The 27,917-nt window shown below is 37.6% G+C and overlaps 1 protein-coding gene across 2 annotated transcripts in view; it reads right to left on the reverse strand.

Annotated features, from left to right (window-relative positions):
- Positions 1-7,674: 7,674 nt before the first annotated feature.
- The window catches only part of NAP1L1 (nucleosome assembly protein 1 like 1), a 34,888-nt gene continuing 14,645 nt past the window's right edge, over positions 7,675-27,917 (reverse strand). The window contains exons 2-15 of one of the 2 annotated variants that reach the window (XM_009278924.2): positions 24,178-24,212; positions 23,373-23,461; positions 20,677-20,779; positions 17,328-17,469; positions 16,785-16,865; positions 16,409-16,534; positions 15,831-15,902; positions 15,050-15,189; positions 13,202-13,347; positions 13,096-13,115; positions 11,723-11,845; positions 10,666-10,698; positions 10,211-10,261; positions 7,675-8,402 (exon numbers count right to left, since the gene is read on the reverse strand). In XM_009278924.2, the coding sequence (XP_009277199.1) occupies positions 8,367-8,402; positions 10,211-10,261; positions 10,666-10,698; positions 11,723-11,845; positions 13,096-13,115; positions 13,202-13,347; positions 15,050-15,189; positions 15,831-15,902; positions 16,409-16,534; positions 16,785-16,865; positions 17,328-17,469; positions 20,677-20,779; positions 23,373-23,461; positions 24,178-24,194 (1,179 nt within the window). In that variant the 5' untranslated portion in view covers positions 24,195-24,212 and the 3' untranslated portion in view covers positions 7,675-8,366. Of the gene's footprint in view, positions 8,403-10,210; positions 10,262-10,665; positions 10,699-11,722; positions 11,846-13,095; positions 13,116-13,201; positions 13,348-15,049; positions 15,190-15,830; positions 15,903-16,408; positions 16,538-16,784; positions 16,866-17,327; positions 17,470-20,676; positions 20,780-23,372; positions 23,462-24,177; positions 24,213-27,917 lie in introns of both variants that reach the window. The other variant, XM_009278923.2, reaches the window with a different exon arrangement.

The following is a 27,917-nucleotide window of genomic DNA, read 5'->3' on the forward strand; positions in this document are numbered from 1 at the left end:
CCCCTCCGCGCAGGTGCGGGCGGCAGGGGCAGCACCGGCAGCACCGCCGGCACCGCCGGCCTCCCGCACCCCACCCCGCCTCCCGAAACGCGATGGCGAAGGCAGACTACGAAGGTGCTGGGGGAAGGGGTTCCCCGCTGTGCCTAACTACCGGTAGGCTAATACAAGGATTAACCTAACAGTTCAAGTGCTCTATAGCGCTCATCTGCTTGCACCGGGTATTCCAGCAGTATGCGTTTGGAACAAGCTTCCCCAGCCTTCCCCCGTGGGGAACAGCAAAGGGCCCCCTTCTGGGTGTTTTTGATTCGAGTCCAATAAATCCGGTGCCAGTTTTCAGCAACACCCCGATTTTTAAGCAGCCGTCGCTCCATTAAACGAAGGAGACAGCCTGACACACAACCTAGTACAACAGCTTTATCCCTATGCTCCAGCATCGCTCTTGCCCGTGCTGGGGGAGAAGCAGCTTCTACTGTATATATATATATAAAAATACATCTTTACTCTCTGCAACAGTTTGAGTAATGTCTAAAGAAAGCAAGTATCCATATCACTTCCCAAAGGAAACACCAGAACATCAGTACTTGGAAATTTTAAAAGTAGACTAGGGAAAAAAACCTACCCAAAGAAAACCAAACTGGCAAACGGCTAGGACCATTTTTCCTGTTATTCTGCTTTGTTGCCACACGTTTGCTCATTGTTTGGATTCTGCCCTGAGGTTAGCTTTTGAATTCATTTATTTGAGTAGAAAAGTAAAGTGACCTAAGGTTAATATTAAACTATTTATTTTAAAGTCCTTTAATGTATTAGATGTAAATCAAAAGACCACATAACTGAAATTGGCTGACAATGCCAATGTAAACTGAATGCTGGAGGTTTCATACTAAGTTTGAGAGCACTGGGTTTTTTAACACATGTATTTAACATGGCCATAAAAAAAAAACCCCTCCTCACAGTAACCTGGCAGCTAGGAAGCAAGTCATGCTGTAGCATAGGTCAGTGGAAGCACATTAGAAAAAAAAAAATCAATATTAATGATAGCTTTAATGGGGTTTATCTCTGATAACATTTTAAAAAGTATTTCCTCTTATAATCTTTTATACTCTTGAAGTTCAAAGTTGATTTTGATAAATTGTTGAGAGGTAAACAATTAAGGTAAAGGCAATTAAAATTATTTAGCCATTTTACCTTTCCTGAGGTAACCAGAAGGCACTCAAATCAGTAACAAAGGTAACTTGCTAGCCACAAACTGAACAGAAAAAGGAGATTAATATCTTAAACATCCATTTATCTAAAGAATAGTCCCTTCTCCTCAGAGCTCAATATATACACTATAAGATACAGTTCATTCTCACAACCATCTTACACATATTTTAACAGAGGCACATGCTAGTTTCCAAAAGATCTGAACACCATTTGCGATTGTCTCAATCCGCAGTACATTGCCATTTGAACCCAAATTCCCCAGCACAAATATCTGCATCTTCAGCTGCCGATGCACGTACAAGGAGCCTCAGACATGGCTTGAGCGAGGTAAGAGTCTCCTGCCTTTTCACCTGATGTGTTTTGCATCTACTTCTTCACTCCTGATTAAGTGTGTCACATGAGCAGAGACTTAACTTTGAAATTGTCAAACTAAACCATGAACTGGTTAAAAGGTATTCATCTGTACCAGACAATTAAAATACTGAGTTTATGGAAGGCATAGGACATTGAACTAAACCTACAGAAGACTCATTTCTAATAATTCACCTGCACAGTTTCGGTTGCAGCTCCACTGCTGTAAGTGAATAGCCATTTCACCCCAAGCAAATGCACTAACCAGTAGTACAGAAATTAGCCTTAGACTTAGGAGTCCTGCAAGTTATTCTGTAACAAGCATTCAAGAACTCTCCCCCCGCCCCCCCAAACACTGCACTGTAACACTTAAGGACATTAACACGTAATCTACATCTATGTATTTTAATGTGAGCTCTTTTGCTTGTTCTCAGTGCTAATAGTAATTTGTAATTAATCAAAGGAAGAAGGTGAGACTAGTGTGGAAGGCGAAAGATTTTCAAATATACAGGAGTAAGGGGATTAAATTCATTCTATGTGGGCCTTCCATGGCATAAAGGTCTCTGAAGTGCTGAATGTCAGATTTTTAACCCAGCTCTAAACACTGATGGACATACTCTGCTAATGTATAGACTCACAACAACTGTTTATTCCCAATGAAATTCACCTAAGCATGCAAAACATCCATTTAAAACTTGTACTCCGTAAGCCAACAAATATTAACAGCCATTTAATATACATTTGACCAAAAACACCAGATCAGTCAAAACCTAGAAGACCCGGGTAAGATGAAATACTGACAGTTTCATGGTAAAAGAACAAGATATCCCAATTTAATTGTGCAGAATTTGGCAGTAAAGGATACCAAGCTTCATTTTCCTAGATGGAAGTCAAAACTGAACTTCCGGAAATGTTTCTTACATTAGTATTTTGAAAAAACACATTCACCACAGTTAAGCACACTACATTATCCCACTGAGATTTTACTTTACTTTTCTTTAAATATATATTTAAACTACTGCAATTATATTAAATGCTCCATGTCCACTACCTTCATTGAAGTTTCACTAAATACTATGCAGGTTCTGCATCTGTTCCTCCTGAAATATCTGATGTGCAGATGCCTCCTACTGTCAAACCTGAAATACTACAACCTGAAAAAACTGAACCTGATCCTTGAAAGTCTCTACATCCAAGATCCATTTATTTCTTATTGAATTTTTCCTTTTCCATGTTCAAAGTTAATACTGGTAACAGAAACTTTTGGTTGTTAAATACACTGGTCTCCTATATCATAAGCTCCCTAACTTAGGCTCAAGTAGTTGAAATTTTGTATGTGTAACCTTAATTAAAGAGTAATTGTGGTGAGAGTAATTAAAGTGTTCTTTTTAAACCCTGAGGCAAATTAAACATTTTTGGGAAGCCACCGTGAAAAACTAAAACGCCCATAATTTTACCAGTGTTCTCCTGGGTAATGAATCTGCAGACAGCAGCTTGACACCAACTATCAACTATTAGTTTCAAAGTGATGCCAAACTTACCCTGAGTGACAACCCTTAAACATCATCATTTCTTCCATTACTGAGAAGCGGCTGAAACAGAAAAAGGGTTAAGAGGGAAACCTAAAGGAAGTATGAGCTGGTCATTGCTAGACAGAAGGAAAATGAGGAAAAAAAATAGTCAAGGGTTGAGAAATACATGACAGATAGGCATGTTGCAATATGCTGTTAATTAGACAATAAGTGCTTACTTCTTAAAGTATTTTCTTGACCTTTACCATCTCCCAGTAATTTCCCTGGAACTTGCTGCTGACCGAACACTGAAGCACTGAACCTGTGATCTGGGGTGCAGGCTTTTCCTTTTACAAGTTCCATCTCACAGGTAGCTGTATATACCTCACAGTAAACCAGACATAAATAGACGGAAGATTTACCGTAACTATCAACCACACTTCCCCAGGCCCTAGCATTCCCTATAACCCATGGCAGTACCAAATGAAGAAACCGCGGGCAACGCAGAGACTATTGGCACTGCAGCTGCTCCAGCCTGGCTTTTCCAAAGTCCCTTGCACTTCAGAGACAGCCATCTTCTAAAATATTAAAAAGCACTTAAATACACAATTGTAGAGCAAAGCCAGCCTCTAAGAGGGTTTAAATGACCTGATCTTTCTTAGATTTGATCACCTAGTGCTGAGTAAAACATGCTGTGAGTTCAGAACATACTGACTGCTTCTCATCAACTGCAGGGTAAACATAAGTTTGGGCAGATACTCCCAACACTTGAGCATATAAGCACAACTCAACAGCCAAGTTCAGGAGCTAAGCCCCCTCTGCAGCTGCAGAGACAACTTTTCTTGCCAACTCAGCGCACACCAGTTAGATACCTGTAAAAACAAGAGCTCTTCTGCCATACCCCCACACTCCTTGCGCACCCGCTTCTAGCACACACCAAGCAGACCCAAATGTGGAACAGCTTATCTTTTGCTTGGTGCACTCTGTCTTGTCTGCTTTACTTGCCCTAATTTTCCTACAAAATCTGAGGCACAGGCCACATGTGGAAGACTACCAGGTCTGAGCAGAGGTCTAACAGGAGGACTTAAAGAGTGACGAGACAAATCTTATCCAACATGCCACATGGACAAACTTCCAACTCCTCTTGATAGTGTACAGAAGTAAGACTATTTCCACTAGATGGATTTATGTTCACTTTAGGTAAGCATTAGCAATTAAAAGTCATTACTTCAACACTTCCTTGAAAACTTGCAGGGAACCAGTGCATCTCAAACAGAACTGAGCAGTTAAGTAAAACCAAAGGTGTGGCAGCAACGACTTCTCTGACCTGTACAAGAAAGTCTAGGATTGGAGGCGGCTTACATCTGCACAGAATGAAGGAGGAAGCGCTGTAGAGCCAAGTCTACCTACTCCAACATCTGTGTGGCTCTAACCCCAAGCTAGCAGGCCATCAAGGCTGTTACATACAGAAATGCCTTTGTTATCAGACTGTCCCCTTTGTACTGAGGAGTTCAGCATTTTGTTTCCTTAAGCCACTGAGAATGCCACAACACAATCCTCCTCCCCAACACAAGGCATCTGAGAAACAACTGCTGCACAGACATGTTTGGAAATAGGAAGTGTCTGGCAGACAAGCTAATTGTACATTTGTGTATAAGTTCCCTACCAATTTCTGAATCAGGTCTACAACAATGGGCCTTAAAACACAGGGAAAGTTTAAGTACCAGCTTGAAGGCAAAGGTGAACACATTTGATTCCTGCTGTTTTCTATACTCTGCCTTTTTTTTTTTCATGTAAACAAGTAAAAACATGCCAAAATTACAATACCTGCTATATAGCTTGGGAAACATCAGTTCCAAGAATCCAGCTAAGAATCTGAGCTTATGAAGCTAGTTAGCTGTAGGAGACATTGGTAAGAAGCGTTGATATGCCTAGTGTTTAAATAATCCAAGGTAACATTTCTAAATGCACCTGACCACCCTTTTCCAGAAAGTAAAACTTAAGAATGCTAAGCTTAAATATGGTCATCTACTTTATTTCAGGATACTGCTTTAAATTTTTTTTTTTTTTACCATTAACGAAGTTATACCAGACAGGAAAACTCTTTAGTGCTGATGTAATCTAATCTACATTTGCTGAAAGTATAGAATTACCAAGAAGCATCCCTCTCCATCAAGCATAAGCTCTGAGCACCCTTTCCTCTTATCCAAAGTCTCAGTTAATTCTCCTACCTCCTTCCTCACCAACCCTCCATTTTTCCCTAAGATAATTCTCCCTTCAGTACAGCAACCAGAACTGGACAGAAGACATCATTTACACAGATCTTAAATTTTGGTGCAGTACTGGAACAACTAACCAAGAAATCCTATTTCAGTGAGACATTTTTCTAGCTTGAACTTGTTAACAAGGCAACTTATCTTCCTCAAATACTAAATGAACGGTTTCTCTACAGCTGGTATAAATCCATGAGAAGTTAAAAGAATGAGTCACAATACTCCAATCAATGTTGAAAGTTTAATGTTCCTGCTACATACTGCCTTTCAGAATTGCTAAACAAGAGTGTCGCTGATCACAAAACTACGTTAAGCACCAAAACAGTTTTTATTTAACTGATGCCTTAAGAACTGGCACCTCAATTTGTATGATTATATCCTTCCTTTTGCTGCAGTCTGGAGAGCACAAGAACTGCTGATTTAGAACTAGCAAGTCAATCTAGAGAGCAGCTTACCAAAATCTGTCGACAGAGATGGATTCATGGCTCTGGATCTTGCAGGCTGCAGGTGAGCTTTGGTATCTATCAACTCCCCTTTTCAAATATTGTATCCCATTGTATGATATGAAGATATTGAATGAGAAAGCAATTGAAACACAAGCCAAATTTCTTAAGAACGGTGACTTCTGAAATTCAGACTTTTAACAGTGCTTTCTCTTTTTAAGATACAGTTGCCAGATGCTGTTAGTAAAAATGGGCTAGATCTAAGTAAGGACTTCAGATACTTCTCATGTCCAAAAGTATGAACCCCAAAGCCCCGTATTAATGACTGCTCAAGCTCATAACATACCATCAGTTTGGTCTCTGCATGCCCTGAAGTTTAAGTTTAAACTTAATCCTGGGAGACAATCAGAGAAGAGACCAAGTGATACCCAAACACCTGGCAGGGTCAGTGCCTCAAAGGATAAACATATTCTGTCAGGATTTATGTCATCACAAGAACACAACCACATCTACTTTAACACACAGTTACCAGAGTGTGATGTTAACTTTTCATTACTGTATTCTTCTACGCTATGAACTATGGGTTACCTAAAAAACACCTAAGAGCACAGCTTTGACAGTATTGCTTTATATACAGCTATAGATAACAAGAGCTCCTTCTCCCAAATCCATAAATATCTGGAGAGGAGAAAGATGAAGCCTGACAGGGATTCTGAAATGAAGCAGTGTGGTATTTAAGCCTTCAAGGAATTAAAAAAAAAAATATCAGTTTAGTCAGAGCACACAAGACCTTCTTCCTCTCAGGGGGACTGAGGATTCAGAAGGGCATTTGGGATAAGCCTCACTCTGTATTACTTACCCTCCAAGCAAGACAGGCTAGAGAAACTCTTCCACCAGCCCCACCCTCATGCAGCTGTTGCCTCCTGCTTGCCATGCTCTTTTCAAACCTTCAACCCTTTATGGCTAAGTCAGTGTATCAGTGGCAAGAAGAAAAAAAAAAAGAGTAGCTGCTGCAGAAATAGATCCATGGCTAGGCTGGACATTTCTTTCCAACCCTACAAGGACCTTCCCATCCCTCAGAATGTTATTTGGGTACTTTCTTAGAAGATGAGAACTTCTGTAGTTATGTGAAGGACAAGACTGCACAGAGTACAGTAGCATCTTACTGACTGGGAAAACTCAAGTGGAAGACATCAGTTCATAGTCTCTTCAAGCTGAGTGCATTCAAATCCACATCTCAGGAGCACCTCCACTGCTAGGCTAATGGCAAGGTTAGTACGAGAAAGATCTAGCCCATACGTTTCAACTGACAATGAACACCCAATATGGACAAAGTATGAACCAGAATGCGCAAACGTAAGCATAGTGAACAGAACATTAGGTGAGGAGAGAGAAATTCCTTGGGGTTTGTTTCCTCCTCCATAGATGCTTGATACAGCGAGTACAAACTAGAATTGTATTCTAGTCTTCCAGCACTCCCTTAGACTGCAGGGCAGATTTTGTTCAGGACAACCTTGCTCTGCCTACATAGAACAGACATCCAAGGCACCTTTCTTGGCTCCAGATTTCATACTAATAACCAATGCCTTAGAGTCAGGCATGGCAATACCGAAGTCCTTTATCAGATCTAGCTCCACTTCTAAAAACTCGCCTTCTCCAAAATGGCAGTGGTGACCAATCACTGAAACATCTAGCTCACATTCACAAGCATCACACTGCAAATGGAAAGTATGGATCAAACTTTCAAAACTATTGTGTTTGTTTTTAAAATGCTATATAATTTACTTTTCAGTAACTCTCAACTTTTGTTTCTAGTAAGAAGGGAACTGCAGCATGAAAGATATGCCTTACCAGTTTACACATGCAGATACACACATCATAATAAAACAAGACTAGCTTCTGAAAATACTAGGTTTTATTCACACCCCAGTGGTAAACAATAACCTTAATATGATGACTAGGTTTCCTCTGTAGATCACTATGTCACATAAAATACAAAACCCATAGCATAAACAAGCTGACAGTTATGAATGTTTAATGTGGTCTCGTTGGAAATTAAACAAGTTATACTAGTTTTCTCAAGTAGTCAAATTCAAAATGCATCATCATCTCCTAGTTAGTACAAGTCACTGCCATTTCTATAACAAAGTAATGAAGGCACAGCTAGTGCAAGCAGACTTAAACCCGTTCAGACTACTGGGCTGAAAAATACTTTGGTTGGTTCTTCAGGAGAGAGTTTTCTCTAAACAAATATTGGTCTCAGTTAACAGTTCAGATAATCTTTACAGCTGCAGTCTAATAGCTACATGACAAAGACTTCACAAGAACCAAACTATGTAGCAATGAATTAACATTCATGCTTTAGGGGATTTACTGCATTCTACATATTGGCAGAAAATTATACTGTTAAAATGCTAGGTAGATTGAACCTACATTTTAAACTGGTTCTTATGTGTTTGATTTCTTTTTTTAACAAATTGGTTACTTAATTCTACCAAGATACAAAACATAAGGCTGTAAGTAGCTAATAGTTGTGTTTAGGCTATTACAGTGCAGGTAATCCTCAAGGCCACATACACACTGCTTCACTGCTGCTTGCATTCTGCTGGGTTTTGATCCTTCTGTTGAGAAAAGAGGAAATATCAGTTTACAGATATCAGTGTTTTAAAAGAACTATTAATATTGCTAAGCATACTTTCTCAAGTTCCAGCATTCAAATTGTTCTTTCATCTTTTCCCTTAAACTAATTGCCTAATATTAGTAATACTGGTGCTTTTGGATGTAGCAACATCCACAATGCATTTATTTTGGCTTTGTTAGTGCATAGGTGTGTGATCCAGAACAAAACCTGTTCAGAACTAAGTGTGGTGGGATACTCTGAAAGACACTAAAACTGGAAAAAGGAAGAGAAGAGTTATGCATAGTAACAAACAACCCAGCTCAGAAGCAGCATCCAGGCCTTCTGCACAGTTTGAGGCACAAGAAACTTCCTGTGGTCAGTAACAAGCCTTACTCCAGAAGCCACTGCAGAGCAGTGCAATGAAACACCAAGTCATGGTATGTTCTTAACGCTCTGGAAGCATCTTTTGCAATAAATTCCAGTTGTTAGAAAAATTCTAATGTGGAAAATTTCTTCTGTTATATTGAAAAAGACAACCAAAAATATCTTACAGTAAAATGGGAATTTAAGGAAAAATTTCTGGGGACAGAGTTCAGTTGCAAGTTTTACTCCACTACCTTGGTCTGCATAGCTATTCTAGGGCCACAGTGCTTCAATAAATTCAGCTAGCCTGTGATCAGCTTACAACTGTTTATTCTCGTGTCAATACACTATAGTACCACTACTGCCTCTAGCCCTTTGGCAGTTCTCTTCTGAAACTGAGCATACAGTCTTGCCCTTTCTCAGTTCTGTTTAGCCTAGAAAAACAATCTGAAATGGTAGAAATAAGAAGCCCCATCTTGCAGCTGTTTCATTTTGATTCCAAAACTTTCTTGAATAGGAAGCAATCTGAATACACTATGGCAGATGAAACATCACCAACAGGTTGTACATTTTGATTAATAGTTCTATATCCTACATCTTTCTAGGTACACTGCTCAGATTACGTAATTCTTTCAATAATACTTTGACTGTAGCTCAAACCATTCCTACTGAAAAATATGCTGCCTCCTCATTTGAAATTGCAAGCACATTTTGCAGCAGACACTTTTAGTTCACACAAACTTCGTTTTCATGACTGCAACTTTCACCTACCACATCATCAGATGCTTTCAGGTGGCTAAACACGCCTTTCCCTCAGCCAGGAAAAAGCTATGAATTGAGTGGCTCACAATCACTGTTCCAGCAAACTGAGCCTGACTAGTCATTTGCCCTTCCCATGGAATAAGAAAGCTGCCAGTTGCTCTTGGCTGTTCACATTTTAGTACTTGGCTGTAGATGCATTCCTGAACCTTGACTTCTGCTACCTCAAGCAATAGAAGACTTTGTTATTATTCACCCTGAAAAAGCCTCAGTTTTGTACTCTGCTGGGAAAATCTGTGCCAGAGTCTGCTTGTGACGAGTTCCCAAAAACTGAAGCTGGATTACTCAGTTCTCTGCATGTCTTTACAACCATTATAGAACATTTTCATCATTAGCAGCAACTTGCTGCATGACAAGTTTACAGAAAACCAAGCCTGACTAATTTCAGTGCTCAAAGCCAAAAGTTACTTTTACAAAATTATTCTTGGAGAAAGAACTTTAAAAAAAGTTGCTCTACCATTATTAGTCTGCCAGAACTGGGACTGAAACAGCCTCAGCCAAAACATACTCACCATAGGAACTACTGATTAAATACTGAAACTAAAAATCAAGATTTAACCTACATAAAATTTGTTTGTAGTTTGTGTATGCATACACAAACTGCAAACATTCTTTTTAATTCCTTACCTTTGGGTCATAATCAGGATCATTTTCTTCATCTGCTTCTTCTTCCCCCTCCTGAAAGAAAACACTTGTTTATATTTCTCTAGCATATCCACATTCAACTCCTTGAGCCATTTCCAAGAAAATTAAGATTAAATTCTGCTCTTAAATACATTAATTACCACTTTAAGTTATGCATATTGTATTAGTTTGCCCTCCATAAAGCACATCATCTTTTGACATCAGTTGCAACTTAATTCGTAAGATACCTTAGGATTGTCTTCATTTGGTTTGGGGTTTTTTTGGTTTTGGGTTTGGTTTTTTTTTTCACCCTAGATCCACAGAACGATGTGTTGTATCTTCCATTCATAAGTAATGCTTAAACTTAGTGTCCAGAGCATTCAAAAACTAAAGGAACTCTTATTCCAGATAAACTACAAAAGGGAAACCATTTAAATCAAGGCCATCTGTCAACTTACCTCATCATCTGCCTCTTCGCCTTCTTCATCATACTAGGAGAGAAAACAAATGGTTTTGATAGCGTCATAAATGCAGCCATTTATGGCTCAAGTACAGCCAGATAACTCAAGTAGATGCCAGAGACCACCTTGTATTGTGCTTTAAGAGAACTTCCTATATCCGACAGATTTAAAAATGCTTTATGCATCAGCATGAACAATATTCAATCTCTTAAGCTATGCTCTGGCAGAGAAAACTGTCTACCTTCAGTTCCTTATGTGCAACACTGGAAGAGCTTATTAAACTGTGATAACACTTCTGGCCAGTAGGGTGTCTCAGAGCCTAAGGCAATCTGTACAGTCAGCAACTTCCCTCTTCCACCTCCCCCAGCCACAGCTTTGGACTAAGGGCTACCATTTTACATTCTAAAAGTTCATTTTAAGGCTGGACTTATCTTAGCCACATCAAACTGTCAAACTGTCCTTGCTTGTGCGGAGGCAGGGGAGAGAATATTTCACCCATATAAAGTTCTGGGGTTTTGTGGTTTGCTTTTCAAGCTTAGCTCCCTTAAAGCACTTAATTCAAGCTTTTGCAGAGCTTGCTTTGAATATCTTGGCATGCTTTGAATGTGCTTATCTACAATTTTTTTAAGAAGAGTGCCCTCCTGAAAGGATCAGGCTTGAATCTCAAGGAACTTGGTGGCCCAGCATCACTGTAAACACAAATATCAGGCTGAACAGCTAGATAAATAGATTAATTTGTTCTCTGGCAGCTCATTATAGTTCTACTGAAGTACTAGGTACGCCACCCTAGGAATACCTTATACACAAAATTCAACTCAAACATCCTCTAGATGTTCAGCTTCTACCACTACTTTTGCCACAGAACTCTGAATTCGCTACTTCAAAGATGAATCACCTTCATGCTGCTCTTTACTGAACACTCTAGGAAGCTCAGCTGAAACTAATGTTGATAGATCCCATTCTAAGGATACCAACATTACAAAAGTCAGGAATTACCCGAGGTCTTTAAGCAACATTATTTCAAAGTTTTTAGCATTTTGAAAGAAATACTTACATCATCATCATCATCTTCAATAGCTTCTCCTGTGAAGTACAATACTGACCGGGGGACTATACGTTCACGCAAGAAATGACCTATTTCAAAGTCTGCAGCAAGGATTGCCTCAGCATCATCATCCTGCATAAAACAACATTATTTCCTAAACCATAAGCTGATAACTACTTTTTACACAAAAACACAAGTTGCACAGTTTGTGGTCAGACTTATACAAATCCCATGTACTGACTTTTTTTTGGTTTAGGACTTGCTTTATAGAACTGAAATTGTGGAGTCAAGTTTTACACTTTAAACAGCCTACCTGCATTAAGCAGTGGGGGGTTGCTTCTTCAGAAAGCTTAATTGTACAAAATCCTGGAGTTTAAGTTTTATTCTTCCCCTACCCCCAACTTGCTTTTGTTCTAAGTAGAAAAATTGTTTAATACCTCCTATAGACTTTCAGTTCATATGCACAATACCCTTAAGAACTAAACACCAGCCAGGTAAGCCTACCTAATTAAAGATTTTACAAGCTACTTCTGATTCCTACAGTGCATCGCCTCCATGATTCCCACTAAGCAAGCCATTGTGAAGCACCTGAACACCTAAAAATGCTCTCCAGTCCAATCTCAGGTTTTCACTCCTTTTGTTTACACAAGTGTTCTGCTGTCTCCCATCTGAGAAGTTATCTTCAATTCACAAAGCTTGATTTTTTAATTTATTTTTTAACATTATGAACATACAGCTTTTGGTGTTGATGCCAACTGGAATTCTAACAGCATGCTTCTGGAGGCTTTAATTAGATTTCTCACTCAAGCTGCATGATATATTCACTGTTAAGTGTTTTTGGTAGTTTTCCTCCTTACAAAAACATGGCTTATTGCCACAGAGTTTTCTACTAGTGAGCACACAGAAGAGTGGGCTCTTGCAGTTTTCTATTCTTGTTTTATTACTTTCTCCAAGAGTTAATAGCTTGGGAATTTTTTAACAGCATAAAATACAAACCAGATACATGCAGCCATTAGAGAAAATCATCCAAATAATGCCCGAAGGGACTTACACCACCCATTAGTCCAAAGGCTAATAACAAAGATCACTACATTTGTACAACTGTTATCAATTCACAAGGTAGCTTTCAGGAAGGATAAGCTGTTAAAGTTTACTAAACTGAACACTACCATCCCTCCAATTCAACAAATACTCCTTCTAATAAAGAAAATTCAAATACATACTATTCATCACAACAATTCTCAGTTAAATACAGATACAGTTAAAGCTGAAGCTGTTTAACAAATTCCCAAACAATTTCAACAAACACTTTGTATATAAAGGCATGAATTCTTCTACTGGTGTTTCCCCTCCACCCCCTTATTTTAAATAAGCCAACTTACCAGGTCTCCACTTTCAGGAACTGTAGGAAAAAAAAAGAAAAGAAACAAGTGAGTGAAGTACATACTACATTTAAAGTTAATGCAGATAAACTAATGTTCAGTTTACCTTCGGGAGGACTAAAGAAGTTGAAGAAAGAGTCATTTGAAACAGTTTTTGTCACTGTTCTAACTGTTCCACGACCCTTATGTTTCTGCTTCTTCTTAATGGTTTTCAGAGTAACATTCTTTCCTTTTTTCCAGTCTATTTGGCAACTGGAGAGGAAAGAAAGAAAAAACAGCTGCAGCTTAATACCATTCCCCTTGTCACAGGTACCTACTGAGACTATCACAACTGCAAGAGATACAGTGAATATAAAATATTAAGGTAGTATTTATTCAGTGCTCTTTTTACTAGTTTATACTTCTGAGAACAAAAGTAACAGGTTCATTTTAGGATTGAAGTTTTTTTATCCAAAAATTTCTCCTTCCCCACTCAATCTCTGAAATACTAATTTTCATCTGCTACCTGGTTTCCTATCAAAGGATGGTGTCACACCATTTTTAGTGCTACCTGTCCATTATAAAGTAATGTCATTCGGTCATGCTAGTAATACGCCGAGGTTTACCACACCTATCATTGTAATCAATAAGCCCTTAAAATAATGCATCAAGCACGTGTGTAGTTTTTAGTTGGTTGGTTGTGAGGTTTTTGCATTTGTGGTTTGTTTGAGTTTAACTCTATCCTGCTAAATCACACCCACAAGCTTGTCTGACAGAATTCTGGGGACATGTAAATGAAGAAGTCACATCAATAAGAGCATCCACACGTGCAGAAGTTTCTGATTAGATTCCTTTAAAGACTCAAAGGAAGGAGGCAAGTTGTTTTGAGATAAGAGGCAGCTGTCCTAGTTAAAACACAAAACAAGGACTAGGAATAAGTCATTTTCACAGAAGCAGAGTGTCATCTTACACCAACCTCTACCAGGATTTATGCTTTTCAAAAGCAGTCCAAACCGAGGAATACAAAACAGTTTGATCAAAGCTACTCAAGCACTTAAGACTAAATCTTACAGGACACTTGCAGAAATATGTTACATTAAGTGACTGAGAAATGAAGTGGTAAATAAAAGTCAGTATCAGTAACTGCAGATTAATATATGGGTAAAACCAACGCTGACTATGCAGTGATAGGCTCTAAATTAGTTATTATCACTCAGAAAAGCCGTCAGAACATTAGAGAGACCTTAACATGAAAGCAACTGAACAGGCTGTGATGCATAGAACCCTGATGTACCCATAAGACTAATTATGTACAACTCAGGTTTCTCTCTTCCTTCTGTTCACAATAAAGAGATTATTTAGTGTGAGGAATAACAGCTAATTTAGAACAAAAGACATCACGGAGAAAGGAGCATGACAGCTCTTTAAAATCATGAGGAACCTAGAGTTAGCAGATGACAACTGTTGTCCATTTCTCAAATAGATCAACTGAAAGACACTCAGAGGCAAATATTCAACACTTATGAAACAAAGTGGACAATTGCAACATAGAAAGTAAAACTGGAACAGACTTCCCAAAACGCTGCAAAGTCAGAGATACAAAAAGATTAAAAGTGATCAAACAAATTTTGAAAAAAGCTATCAAGACCTACAGAAAGATAACACCATCCACCTTCCAATTCAGCTTTAGTGATTGCAGAACAGTATTTCTAGATAAATACTGTTCAGAATTTGTATTTATACGCATATATAATATATAATATATATACACCTACAAATTATAAAATATATAGTTTTATATATTGTATTGAAGTAACTAAAAACCACTAAAAAACTCAAGTGGAACCCAGCTGTTTACAAGTTGTGAGGTAGCAATGTCTTTTGCAGCACCTTCCCAAGATGCTGTAAATCTACAGCTGGATAATGCTAAGGAAGAAACTGTTACATTGCCTTAAAGTTATTTATTAGCACTTACCCTGTACAACCCATGATTTCCGGTCCATCAAAGGAGAAGGGATCAGAATCATCTGGCTCTGACCTCATTCTATATGTCTTCGTCAATACTTCATTTGTGAAGTAATCATTTGGTTCGAAATGAAATTCTAATGTGAAACTCTTAAAAAGAATTGCAGAGTGGCAACATTAGCAATCAACACATACCTTGAACTTCTAAATACCTAAAATGCAAAACCAAAAATACACATGCAACAGAATATAACCATCTCCTCCAAAATTGAAATGGTGCACATACATAACCTATTCTACAATTTGCTACCCAAGTTGTACATAAATCAAGTGTTTTCATTTACCATGTTGATCTTGTGCTTATTAGTTAATATACTGCTTGCAGTAATGACACAAGATCTCCCAGTGTACAGCTTTCCTAATGCTAACGTATAGAGAGAACTTCTATGTTTAAAATATTAAAACTTAGCAAGCTATCTGATTTCTGGCAAGAAAATTATATCCAATTACAACAGTTATACAAAAAGTACCTGAAAGTATCAAAATTTAAAGGTGAAACTTAGTCACCAGATATTAAGGCCAAGTTATTAACTCATCAGAATTTGAAGGTTAAATTAAGTATAAATTCATTCATATGGTACTGCAAGACTAGTACTAGTCCTTGTACTGTTTTTTAGAGGACAAGAAGCAGCTTGTGATTGCTGTAAGACAAAAGGCTATCACAGACTATGCTACTAATATACAAATAAATCTTAACACAAAAGTAATCTTGTTTAATAGGTTAAACTAACCATAGGCTGTCCAACTTCTGAAAATTTCACTTTTATGTCTTTTAAGTGTTTCAGGATAGGTTCATCATGTTCCTGTAAAGAAAACAGTTTATTCCATTTTTGTAACATTAAATTGCACACAGATTTAAGACCCTGCAGAGATAAATAGCCATATTTAGAATGAGTTTTACAAGAACCTTGTTAGAGCACTGAAGTGTCTTCATGAACATAACCAGCAGATGGCAACAATGGCCGTACAGAGTTTCCACTGCAGTACACAACCTAAATCCATGCTAACACCAAGCAGTTTTTAGCAATATCTCATACACATCTCATACACATACTCCTATAAACACAGAAAGTGTATTAGTAAGGTAAACTAAAGTTCAACAAATAACAATACAGTAAGAAGGTATTTCAGACTGCTCTGTGCTCTCAGTTGAATAAAGTACCAGAGATGACATCCAAGTATTGTTCCATTTTCGCTTTTCAACAGACACATCAAGTAATGTACTGTTTCTACTCCTTTCTTAAAAAGAGACTTGGATTAAGTACTAACACAACTGGATCATCTCAAACAAGCCTGGATCATCACCTACCTGAACCATATCACTGAGCAAGTCCACGTTCTTGAATACTGTCAGCCAAAACTCAGGAATTCCTTTAGGGTCTTCTTTTTCTTCGTCCTTTTTTTCCTCTTCAAGCTTGGCTTTCTCTTTCATTTCCTCCTTGATAGAATAAAAATGTTAGTTTTTCTTAATTTTAAAAGAGTGCCCACAAGGTTCATTAACAGTTTTATGTTGATACCAGTACAGATTAAATTTCACATGCTGGTTTTAAGCAATCATTATGAATTATTATTATTGTTATAAGCAAGCAATCATTATGCACCCAAATTTTTTTTAACTTTACTGTATTGAATCTTGTTTCATGCTAAAGCTTGAGATATTGATGAGAACCGATTATGATACTCACTGAAATTTCTTCTTCAACATCTGCTTTCCATTCACATTCTTCCTCTGTAGGTTCATAAATTGCATTGATGATTTCACTTCGCTGGAAGATTAAACAAAGAATATTTTCACATTTCCTAGTCATTGCAACCAGCAATGCCCTAACCAATAAATTCCTAATCCTGAAGTTACACAATTACTAAAACATTAACTGTTTATCAAAACTTCTTCTTTTGGCCCTAGAAGGCAACTCAGCAGTTATGACCTTTTGAACACATTAAAATAAGCACCAAAGTTCCAGAAAGGTTACCTTATCATCTGACATCTGCCCAATTAACAAGATGAGGCCTGGTATATTGAAGTGAATTTGGTAACCATGGAACAGACTGAACCTTTCTCCCCCTTAATCTTAGTTGATATTCACATGATGGTAAAATGGTGTCAATTGAATTAAATGGGCACATAGGAGACCAAAATAATTCAGAACATGCATAAGCTTTCAGTTTATATTACCTTGTGTTTTAGCTAAAGCTTTTAAGAACAAATCAGATTAGCATTAAAATACCTTGTCAAATAAGGGCTGATAGAGAGCAGCATACTTTCTTTCCAGCTCATGAACTTCCTCATAGAACTTTGCTTCTATCTGTGCACACTGAACTTGAAGGTTCTTGAGAGCATTCACACGTCTTTTAACAACTTTAGGCAAGCTGAAAAATTCAATGACAAAACTGTTACTAGCACTGCATGCTAAGCACATGTTGACCTCTCCTTAACCAGCCCCCTTAACCAACTTGCATCAAAACAGATTTTACTCTCCACTTTAAGCTTTAGAAAGCTGAACAAATCAAAACTATGACCCACTGCACCATGCAGATTGAAACTGTTAGCACAGGCTCTTAAACTGAGGCTTAACCTGAATTAAAACCAGAGTATTCCAAACACCTGGATCAATCATGAGACAAACTTGTACAATAAAACATAATACTAAAAACAGGTTTTACATTATCAATGAGCAGCATAGTAAATTAATACGATTGAGCAGAATTAAGAAAGGTCTAATCACTAACTTGTCTTGGTTTTATGAAGACAATTGAATTATTACTTCGCTAAGGAAGTCAATCTTCAAAATTCACATTTTTGTTTCACTCAGGAAAGCAGCTGGTACTACTGTCTTCTAACATATTAACTGTCACTCCCAAAATGAGCCAGAACTGTTCTGCTAAATGAGCCACTGTATTATACATGTATAAAAGGAAAGCAATTAATGCAATCCTCATTATAAATACTTGCCAGCTACAACTCCTTAATACTAGTTTCACTTTAGTAAAATATGCTAACATAGACTTACTGTTAGGACAGAAAGTTACCTACATCAAGGCTACTGGTGAGATTTATGGGGCAGATTGCTGACAACCTCCACTGCCTGTGAGGTGGGCCAAACCCCAGCATATGGCTACAGAAGATTACTGTGTTAGCTTCCCATATGTATTTTATTTAAGCAGTTGGGCCACATTTAGAACACAGTAGTAAACAACTGCTTTTAATTGTTAGGACCAGCTCCAGGTTAGAGGAAGTAACCAAGAATATGTTAGCTTAGTTAAACACTGAAAGTTCACATTAATTAAAGCTATCTTACCTCTATTAGATAGGACAGGCACATGTTTCAACATCCTTGTTCACTTTAAAATGCAGAACCCTTCCCCCTGACAGCTTTATGCTCAACATGAATATACTATTTCTGGTTACTAAGATAATATGCAGACCACCAAGAAATCAAGATATCCCTTAACCTTCCAATTTGGGCAAAAGTACATCTGCTACACGAACTACCAAAAAAGCTTAAATTTAGACAGGTATGTTCATAAAGGGTTGATAACATTCTTGTTACTCTGACATTTTTCCAGAAGTTAGTAATTTGCTGTAATTTTATCTTCAAGTACAGTATCAGAGCTAACAGCAACTTAAGTAGCAAGTTCAGTTAGTTCAGGAAAAAATGTTACGGAAGAAAATTAATACGACTGCACAGATAAGTCATACAACAATCACCCACTTAATGCCACGTGCATGTATTTAGACTAAGAGTACTGGTCCTAGCAATTGCATATAAACACACTGAAATTTCTAAGAGGTAGTGCCACACATGCAGCATGTCCAACTCTGGTATGTCAGAGTAAAGATTTTTACCCCTTTATTAAAGAATCTAGAATCTTTTGCATGTGTCAAAGCTACATTTTGTTACAGTCCATGCCAACTAGTTCAAATTTCACAATTTGTACATCCGCTACCTTTATAAACTCTGTACTTTTTTAAAAAAAAAAGGTAGTTTCATGAAAGAGACAGCTTTTACAGAGTAAATCCAAAATGGAGAAGCAGACCAAGAAGTATGAACTGGACTGCACAAGTACAACAGCAGCAAGTAAAACCTGTTGCTCTGAATACAAGCCACTAGCAAATGTTGTAATTACACAAAGAATACAACTTCCTCCGAGCAGCTGAGTGAAATTCTACCCTATGAAAGTAAGTTTCATTAAAAAAATTGTGGCCAGGCACGGGTGAAGAGGTAAGTTATTGGATAGCTGTCATACAATGCAGATTCTAAGCCTCAGCAGACAGATGTTTTCCTGGAACCTGCCTTGTTTCCTACCAGCTTATGCATCTAGTTCCTTTACAGCCCACATAACAGGCTTTTAGGATCCCAGACTCCTGCTGACTTCTGTGCCATCTCAGTGTCTAGACTCTGTAGATAAATAAGCTCAAAATAATACTTGGGAAGACATGTAAAAGGCACCTGTAAAGCATGGTTAAGTCAGCATGCATATGTTGAGAAAGTGCAGACAAGTTAAACACATTTTCCAGCTATTTTTGTACTGCAAGTTGGGTAAGCATTTGGTAACAATGGCAGAGTTGCAATGCTTTTGTGATAGAATGCACTACTGTACTTGGAATTGATGAAGAAATGGTACAGTATCTTAGAGAGCAGCTCACTAGAAGAATGCCATGTAAATCAATGTTACCACTTTTGTTCACTTCTTAGATCAAGGACCTGAAAGATTAGTAGAGGTTAATTAACATCTGTTGAAATACAGAAGAAAAACGTTGGGTATAGAAAGCCTGTAGTGTACAGCATCTAGAAGAGAAAGAACCTGGGTACCCTTTGACTCCATGTTCTTTCCTAGGCCAGTATTTGCCAGGGAAGGCTGTTAGTTAAATGGGATTTTCTTCCACGCTATCATCTATAACAGGAAAGTGATATGGGTAGGAGTAGCAGCAGCAGCCACACCTGTTACTCAGTAGCTGCCCCAGTTCAAGCCAATAGCAATGTAGGACCCTATCACAGCAAGACAGTTGTATGCTTTACAATTCCTTTGGATGAGATTAAATGTTTGTACACAATCAGAAATTACAGGAGAGCCAGAAAATTCTATCTGTTAATGCAGATCAAGTAAAGATTTTAGCAAGAGATTGTTGCAAGTTTTGATACATAAGGAGACCACGTGAAGTACTGATACAACATTCCTAATTTTATTAGCTCCTGGTTACACTCTAACCAAAAAACGTCTATACGAGAGACACTAGATCTCCAAGTATTTGTCCATACTTAAGATAACTGATGTTTCATCATTAAGGCAAAGCTACAAAAGACATTCCAGGTAGCAGGAAAGTATCTTTTAAAAGTACGCCATAGCATAACTGCAAGGGACAGGGTCAGCCACTGTAAATATTTTAGCATTCTTTTCTTCATAAAAGCCTGAATAAAACCTCTTCAATTCTGAGATGCACTACAGACAGACTATATTAGTTTTCCTGCTATCTGGGCAGCACAGTGGTTTATGACTATTAATCCTACAGACATTATGTTCAGAAAGCAAAAGAACCACTTATACCACTCCGCTCATACTGAACAAATACTGTACCTTTCTATATATCCTGTAGATGTTCCTACCAGACCATCAAGTCTTTCCTGAAGGGCTGCAAGAATCTGAGGATTTTGCATCATCTGCACAGTCAACTGCCGAGCTAAATTAAAAAAGAAATTGCACGTAAGTGCAAAGTGCATCTTTTGGACTAATCTTGAAAGAAAAGTTACTTAAATACTACAAAAGAGCAGTAAGTTTACTATATATACACTTGTAAAAAGAAACATAGGCAAAGAAGTATTTCAAACACCTCTCTCCATTTTGGAGACGTGGATCAAATCCATCCTATTCTGAACACGGAAGCAGCACCTGGATTAAAACAGCCACTATTCAGCAAACTGAGCTTTTTTGTAAGAAGGGAAGGTTTTATATGATGCCCCTAAAAGCATCAGTTTTACCTTGTCTGCTTTTATTTTGAATTCATTAAGGAAAGGAAAGGTAGAAGAATTTGTGCTTTTACTTTAAGAAGGGAATAAAAACTGGAATAGGGATTTTCATTCTATTTTAGGTAAATGGAAAGAGACAAGACAGTTTCAGACTTGGATTTAAAACTGCTTTACAAATCTATGTTTACTTAATTTGTCCTGCAAAAGAGTAATTTATTCATTAGAACAGGCTGACACATTATTGACTACAGAATATCTGTACTAGGTCCTTGAAGTCTATCATCTACATCATCTTTAGAAAGCACTTTGTCCAAATGGGAAACTGTTTCAAACCATAAGGTAGAAGTAAGTTTAAAAAACCACACAAATTCCTAGCCTAAGTGTTCTCATTATCCATACTGACATCAACTCTTTTACTTCTGCTCAAAATCTGTGCCTGAACCTGCAGAAATGAATTTCACAACTTCATATTTTTTAAGAAGAATTTATGATCAATTTTTACCATGCTGTTTTGCCTTCTTTCCCCTATCCTCAACATCTACAGAAAGGCAAACAAGTATTTTGCATTCCTTATAAGATATTAGGTTTATATAGCATTCTTCTGACACCTTCAAATTAGAGTGAAGCTTTTGAATCCTTCCTGATACACAAAGCTTTTGGAAATAGCATACCATTTTCCATTTCTATGCCCTTCACTACAGTAACCACGTGAATATTCTCTTCCACTTTTATGTCCTAGCACTGAAATTACATGCTGAAAAGTTTTATTGCAAGTGATATCCAAAAAAGCATTCTTGTTTCTCCATAATGATTGCAATCAGTTTATATTTTAGCAGTAGAAGCTGTAATTACTTCTTAAAGGTACTACCTCACATTAGTCAACACTACTCCTCCTGCCAAGGTATCTAGTTTTCTCTGGTCTTACTATTCATTAGTCTTTCCTATACACTTGAAAACCTACCCAATTGTGCCATTTATGTTGTCAGTTATTCTTTAATACCAAATCAATATACACATCATACACATGGTATGCTAATGCCAACAGCCACATCCCCTCAAACTGAAATCTGACCACATATTCTGTTTTGCAAGTTCTTGGATCCATGAACACTATTTCTTCAAAGTTTTTTCCTAAAAGCATGAGTGCTTTACTTAGTGTCCACAGAAGTGGACATATCTAAAAATGGAATTATCTAGATTAAAAAAAAGTAAATCAGTAAAACTTAAGAAAAAATAGTGCATGAAAAAATACTAGAAAACTAGACAAGCAATAATTACAGATGCAAAAGAACTGCTTAACACTGTGTCAAGTTTCCCTACTACTGAAACATGTTTCCGATTTATAAAATCCAATTTCCCTCCAAGATTCCTGTAGTATAATTTCCCCTCAGAGCCTCATCTACAATAGCTGGGATTCATCACTGAAAATAATATATAATCTCTTAATGTCTATCACATAAAAATAGACACCTGAATACTTACCATTTAATTATTGTAAGCTGTTCTTCAGCTGACCAGTGTGTTCCCCAGAATTTTGCAATCCAGTTTTGAAAACACTTTTTTCAATAGATATAGCAAAGCCTCTAACACCATCTTGAGTAAAATTACCCTACTTTTCTTTAGTGTAATTATTCTGTTCAAGCAATCACATAATGTGGCACTATCAGCACTCCAAATCATTTTATCACAGAAATTATTAGTCATTTCTTTTGGCTACTTGCTCTTCAGATTCTATCTGTGCCCCCAATCTTTAACTACAAAGCATAAGTAAGACTGTTCAGCACAGACAAAACAAGTATTCTGATACATGTTCAGGTTTTTTTGTTGAGGGGAAAAAAAGAAGGATTTGTTGATTTTAAGAGTGGTAACACTATGCATGATTTTTGTTCTGTTCACAATCAAATAACTCAGCAGCAAATTACTAAGCAACTGATCAAAAAAAGACATATGCACCTGATTTTTTTCTACCCAAAGCTTCACATTTTAAAAGCTTTTAACTGTTGTTATAGTTTTGAAATAATCTAGTCACATACCCACAATAATTCTTTCTTTTCCAATTATACATCCTTACAGCTGGCCAGCACTGCCTGAACTGGTACTAACCATGACTAAAATGAGTGACTGCAGACAACTAAAAAAAAAATTATATAACTGGAAAAAAAAGCCCTTGCTTCAGAATTTAAATACAGTTGTGCATCAGTAGCTATGTTTTACCATTTCCCATTATTTTAAGCAGTAAAATCCTTTTAACACATTAATCAGAAAGCACGTATGCAGCTGCTTAGAAACCCTTGTTTTCGATGTTACCTTTGCTGTTGGCATCTTCACCAGTTTCTTCTTCTTCTACTTCTTCAACATCTTCCATATCCTGTTGATCAAGTTCAGACTGTTCTTTGCTATTAGGAATATTCAATAACAGGATCAAGAAGTTAATTTTATAAAATATTATAATGAGCTTAAAGAGCTCAAGTTAGAGATCATGTGGGTGGAAGCAAACTGTTGCATCAGTTTTGATCTATGACAAACTAGAAGTCTTAATAGCCAAACAAAGCCAAATTTGTCTACATAGATTCCAAGTTTCACATTTAACAATCTCAGAACAGTTTAAAGAACTAGCAGCTTTCCAGAATTTTGAAGATTCCTTTTTACAAGAGAATTCCTTCAGCTCCTGTTCATATCAACAGGTCAAAGCCTCCTCCTGCTCTACACATCCTCTTTGTTAAGATGTGCAGGCCTTGAGAACTGAGGGTAGGTTCACCTAAACTATACTTTGAATGGCACAAAATATGAGCATTCGAAGTATAGAAAAAACTACATACAGTGAAACAATAGTAATGGGCAGTACTATTAGTTTTTCCCCTCCAGAATTCCAACTAACATAGTAAGTTGACTGATGCCTTGTCCCAGTTTTAGATTTACTTACAATTAAGATCTCAAACCCATTTGGCATGAGCAACTCAAGCTTTTCTCCCACATGCTATAAACCTCACGTCTTGCCACAGAGCCAAGATCACTACCCGGACCCTGTCTATCAAGTATCTGGAGAGCACAGCCATCTGAAGTACAGCATAGGACACAGTCAGAGCCTCAGTAACCTACAGATTTTACTTACTTGTCTATGTCTGCCATTCTCCTAGATTTCAAACCCTAGAGGAAAAAACCAAAAATGTAAGAACAGCAGCATTAGACTTCACTTACAAGGTCTACAGGCAAGTGCCATAATACTAAAAAGGAAAGAAACACAAATCACATCAGCTTTAAGAAACAGGATAAATACATATTATAGTCTGAAGAGTGGCATTTCTCCCATGTACTCTTTGAGTTCTCACTCTAAAGCATACAGAAATACTGAAAAACTTTGTTCTGGTTTAGAACCAATAGATGTTACATAAATTTAAGTACCAGCAAAATGCCACGTTGCATTTTGTATCATAGGACTGTACTACTATCATAGATTGAAAACTAGTCCTGTCTAAGTATAAAATCAAAATATAACCTGAGAAAAACTGAAGCAAAAAGGCTGCTGAACCCTTTTGGTAACTGTTTACTCATTTCCAGCATGTAATTGCAGACAGAGGATACTTATAGCTAAATCAGTTTCTTTCAATACTAGAGACGCAATTTTTGTGGATTTACTTTTAATCCCAACTTTACAAAACCAACCCAAGTAGTTCCTCAGAATACCCAGAGAATTGCAACATTTTAAGAAAATTTGATGCCAGGTGCCAAGCTATTTAACATGACTAATTTCCATGTCCTGAACGATGAGAATTTTCTTAAGTATCTCAGTATCATCATAAACACATTCCAGACACAGTAACTAGAAATATTATATGCTGAGACTATTGCAAATCTTGCATACCATGAAGCACCTATGTTATCAAATGTATTACAAAATGAATATCATTTTCCACCAGCAAAACAGTACTTAGGAGTCTAGTCTGCAAAAAGGTATTTCAGGTAGCTTGAAGTCAGAGAGAATACTACACACAAGAAAACACTGTCCCATTACTGACATCTTAGGTCCAATGGTGCAGGAGACACCAGGTACCAAGAATAATCCACTGGTCCAGGAAGCATGGAAACCACTGCTTAGAGTCGCCATTTTAGCTGCTGTCCAGTAAGCTAAACAAATTCAAGTTTCTTTTGGGAAGTTCAACTCCTTATAATGTGTTCCAATGAGAATTTTAGTCAAAGTGTTGGAAGTGTGTGTTCCAGAAAAAATGAAAATTGCATTTGATCTGTCCAAAGTGTGTAACACAAGAGCACAATCCCAATAAGATCAGGACATTAACAGTCAATATGAAGAGATATGTTAGAATCTAAACTTCAGAATTTAACACCTACATTCAGCATAGATATAATCAAAATATATTTTTCTGGTGTCATAGCTACTTCCTAACAATTACATGGGAAGGAAGTATCTGATGTCTTCATTTAGGACCACAACTTTACAGTGCCAATGAAGTATTTAGGAGACTGCATGTAACCAAAAAAGGTTCAATTCCCTAGTATGCAGAAAAACTAGGGAACCAACTACTTGTCAGTCTATTTCAGAAAAATAATACAGTATTTGCTATCAAATACAATGGCAGCACTACTGTAAACCAAAGGACATCTAAAAATTCAGTCAGAAATCAAGGTGTTCCAGTAACATTTTTGACTCATTTTAAGTTTCTCGAAATTCAGATCACGTTTGCCTGTCTTGTGACTTCTGGTTTATACATGGATTCAGGCTGCCTATATAACAATTCCAAATAGTCTCCTTTGGATACCATTCTCAAAAGACAGCATGGACTGAAGACCTATAGAAACTGAAAACATACTACAATTACAACTCACATTTAAATCTCTCCGTTTTTCTTGAATGACATAACAATTAGCATTATTTCTGATTTGCAAAAGATTTTATCCATGCAAAATATACAACGTTTTCCTTACACATTCCCTCTTAACTTGTTCTTCATGCAGGACCTTTTCAAGTAGATTGGTAGTATCACTGTGCAAAAGAACATGAGATGCACAGTTCACCTGCCTTTCACGCATTTTTATGCAACTGTGACAGTGATCACATTCACAAACTATCATTGCTCCTTGCAGAGACCAACATGTCCTCTTCTCTCCATTCTCCCCATCAAATACAGCTTCACTTCCCATAAAACTAGAGCTAGTTCTTTCAACAAAGGTGTGACCAGTGACAACACAAACCCTGTGGTCTCACCAAGCCAGTGGGGGCTAGATGAAACAGCAGCTGAAACACCTTAGATAAAGGTTTGCTGAAAGAGACCGACTTCTACAGTTCACTTAAACATTTTTTTTCTAAATGAGGACATAAGATTGGCTATGACCAAGTCACACCTAAAAACTTTAAGAAGTATCCATCCCACCTCCAACAGTGGCCATTAGCAGATGCCTAGGAAAAAAACAATGACATTGGAAGAATTCCCCCAGAAACTCTTCTAGCTTTCAATCACATTCAGAAAAAACATGCAGGCATTTGACAACACATGATAAATTTTTATTTCATAAACTAGTCCTCATCTTCCCTGAAACCACATAGGTAAGCTGATGTTATCACTCAAGTATCAAAGCACTAAAATCCTGTTTCTGAATTGCAACATTCAGCTCAGATCATAACTAAGTCAGATTTTTCTACACTGGGCAACAGTGTGGCAGAGGACATTTCACCAGCAGTCTGTGTTCTTGAATTCCTCAGTGGGCCCTTGTTTTCACCATTCTGAACAACTACCTGTCATCAGCAACCTTGATCCTTTCACTGTTCAGCCCCCTTCCAAGATCACTTATGACCATGCTGAAGGCATTCATCTCATTACAGAAGCCTGCGGAAGTCCAGCATCTGCCTCTCTCCTCACTGCAAGGGGTAGTTACTCACCCTCGGCTTCCTGGCTTTTAAACAACCCATGCAAGCACTGTATGTTTTCCAGCTATGGCCCAGTTTACTCAAAGACTTTGAATAACATTCTTCAAAGATTTTTTTGGAAATTAAAATAGACTGTATCAAGCAGCTGTCAACTTCAGAGCCTCCCTCCAGTGTGTTCCTATCTGCCTTGTCCCATTTTTCCTATTCTCCTTTCATCAGTCTTTTTCGTGTCTCATCCTTTAATCTTCCCCCCGCTTTTTATACAACTCAGTATCAGAACATTTGCAGTTGGAATTCTTCTTCTTCAAACTGAGGAGATACTACTGTTTGTCAGGACACTGTCATCTGCCAGCTCTAGACAACAGTTCTTGTATGAGGAGGCTACAAGGCACTATGCCAACAGAACTACATTGACAGACATTTAGACTAATCTATGCAACCCACTAGCATGGATATATAGTGGCATCACATTTAGTTTATTGTCATTTACTTAAACAACCATAAGCTTTTCTGCAAACACAGTTCTGCTGTTAAAAAAACTGTAGAGGCAGACAAGCATTGAAAAAATGCCTTCCTTAAGAGCAAACAGCCTCCACTATTTTTGCACAATGCCTAATACAAGGTCCCAGTCTAGTCTCCAGAGCTTCAGATACTCTATGTGCCACAATCAGTAATACTAAAATACATCACTGCAGTATTTATTTTCTCAAATATGATGGATGGATCCATCATATTTGAGAAGTCATGGCAGTATGGATCCATATATTTGAGAAGTCATGGCAGTCCAGTGAAGTTCCCATTGACTGGAAAAGGGAAGATAACCCCCGTTTTTAAAAAGGGAAAAAAGGAAGACCCGGGGAACTACAGGCCAGTCAGTCTCACATCTGTGCCTGGGAAGATCGTGGAACAGATCCTCCTGGAAGCTATGCTAAGGCACATGGAGGACAGGGAGGTGATTTGAGACAGCCAGC

This window comes from Aptenodytes forsteri, unplaced genomic scaffold (assembly GCF_000699145.1).
Source record: "Aptenodytes forsteri isolate BGI_AS27 unplaced genomic scaffold, ASM69914v1 Scaffold259, whole genome shotgun sequence".
NCBI lineage: Eukaryota > Metazoa > Chordata > Aves > Sphenisciformes > Spheniscidae > Aptenodytes > Aptenodytes forsteri.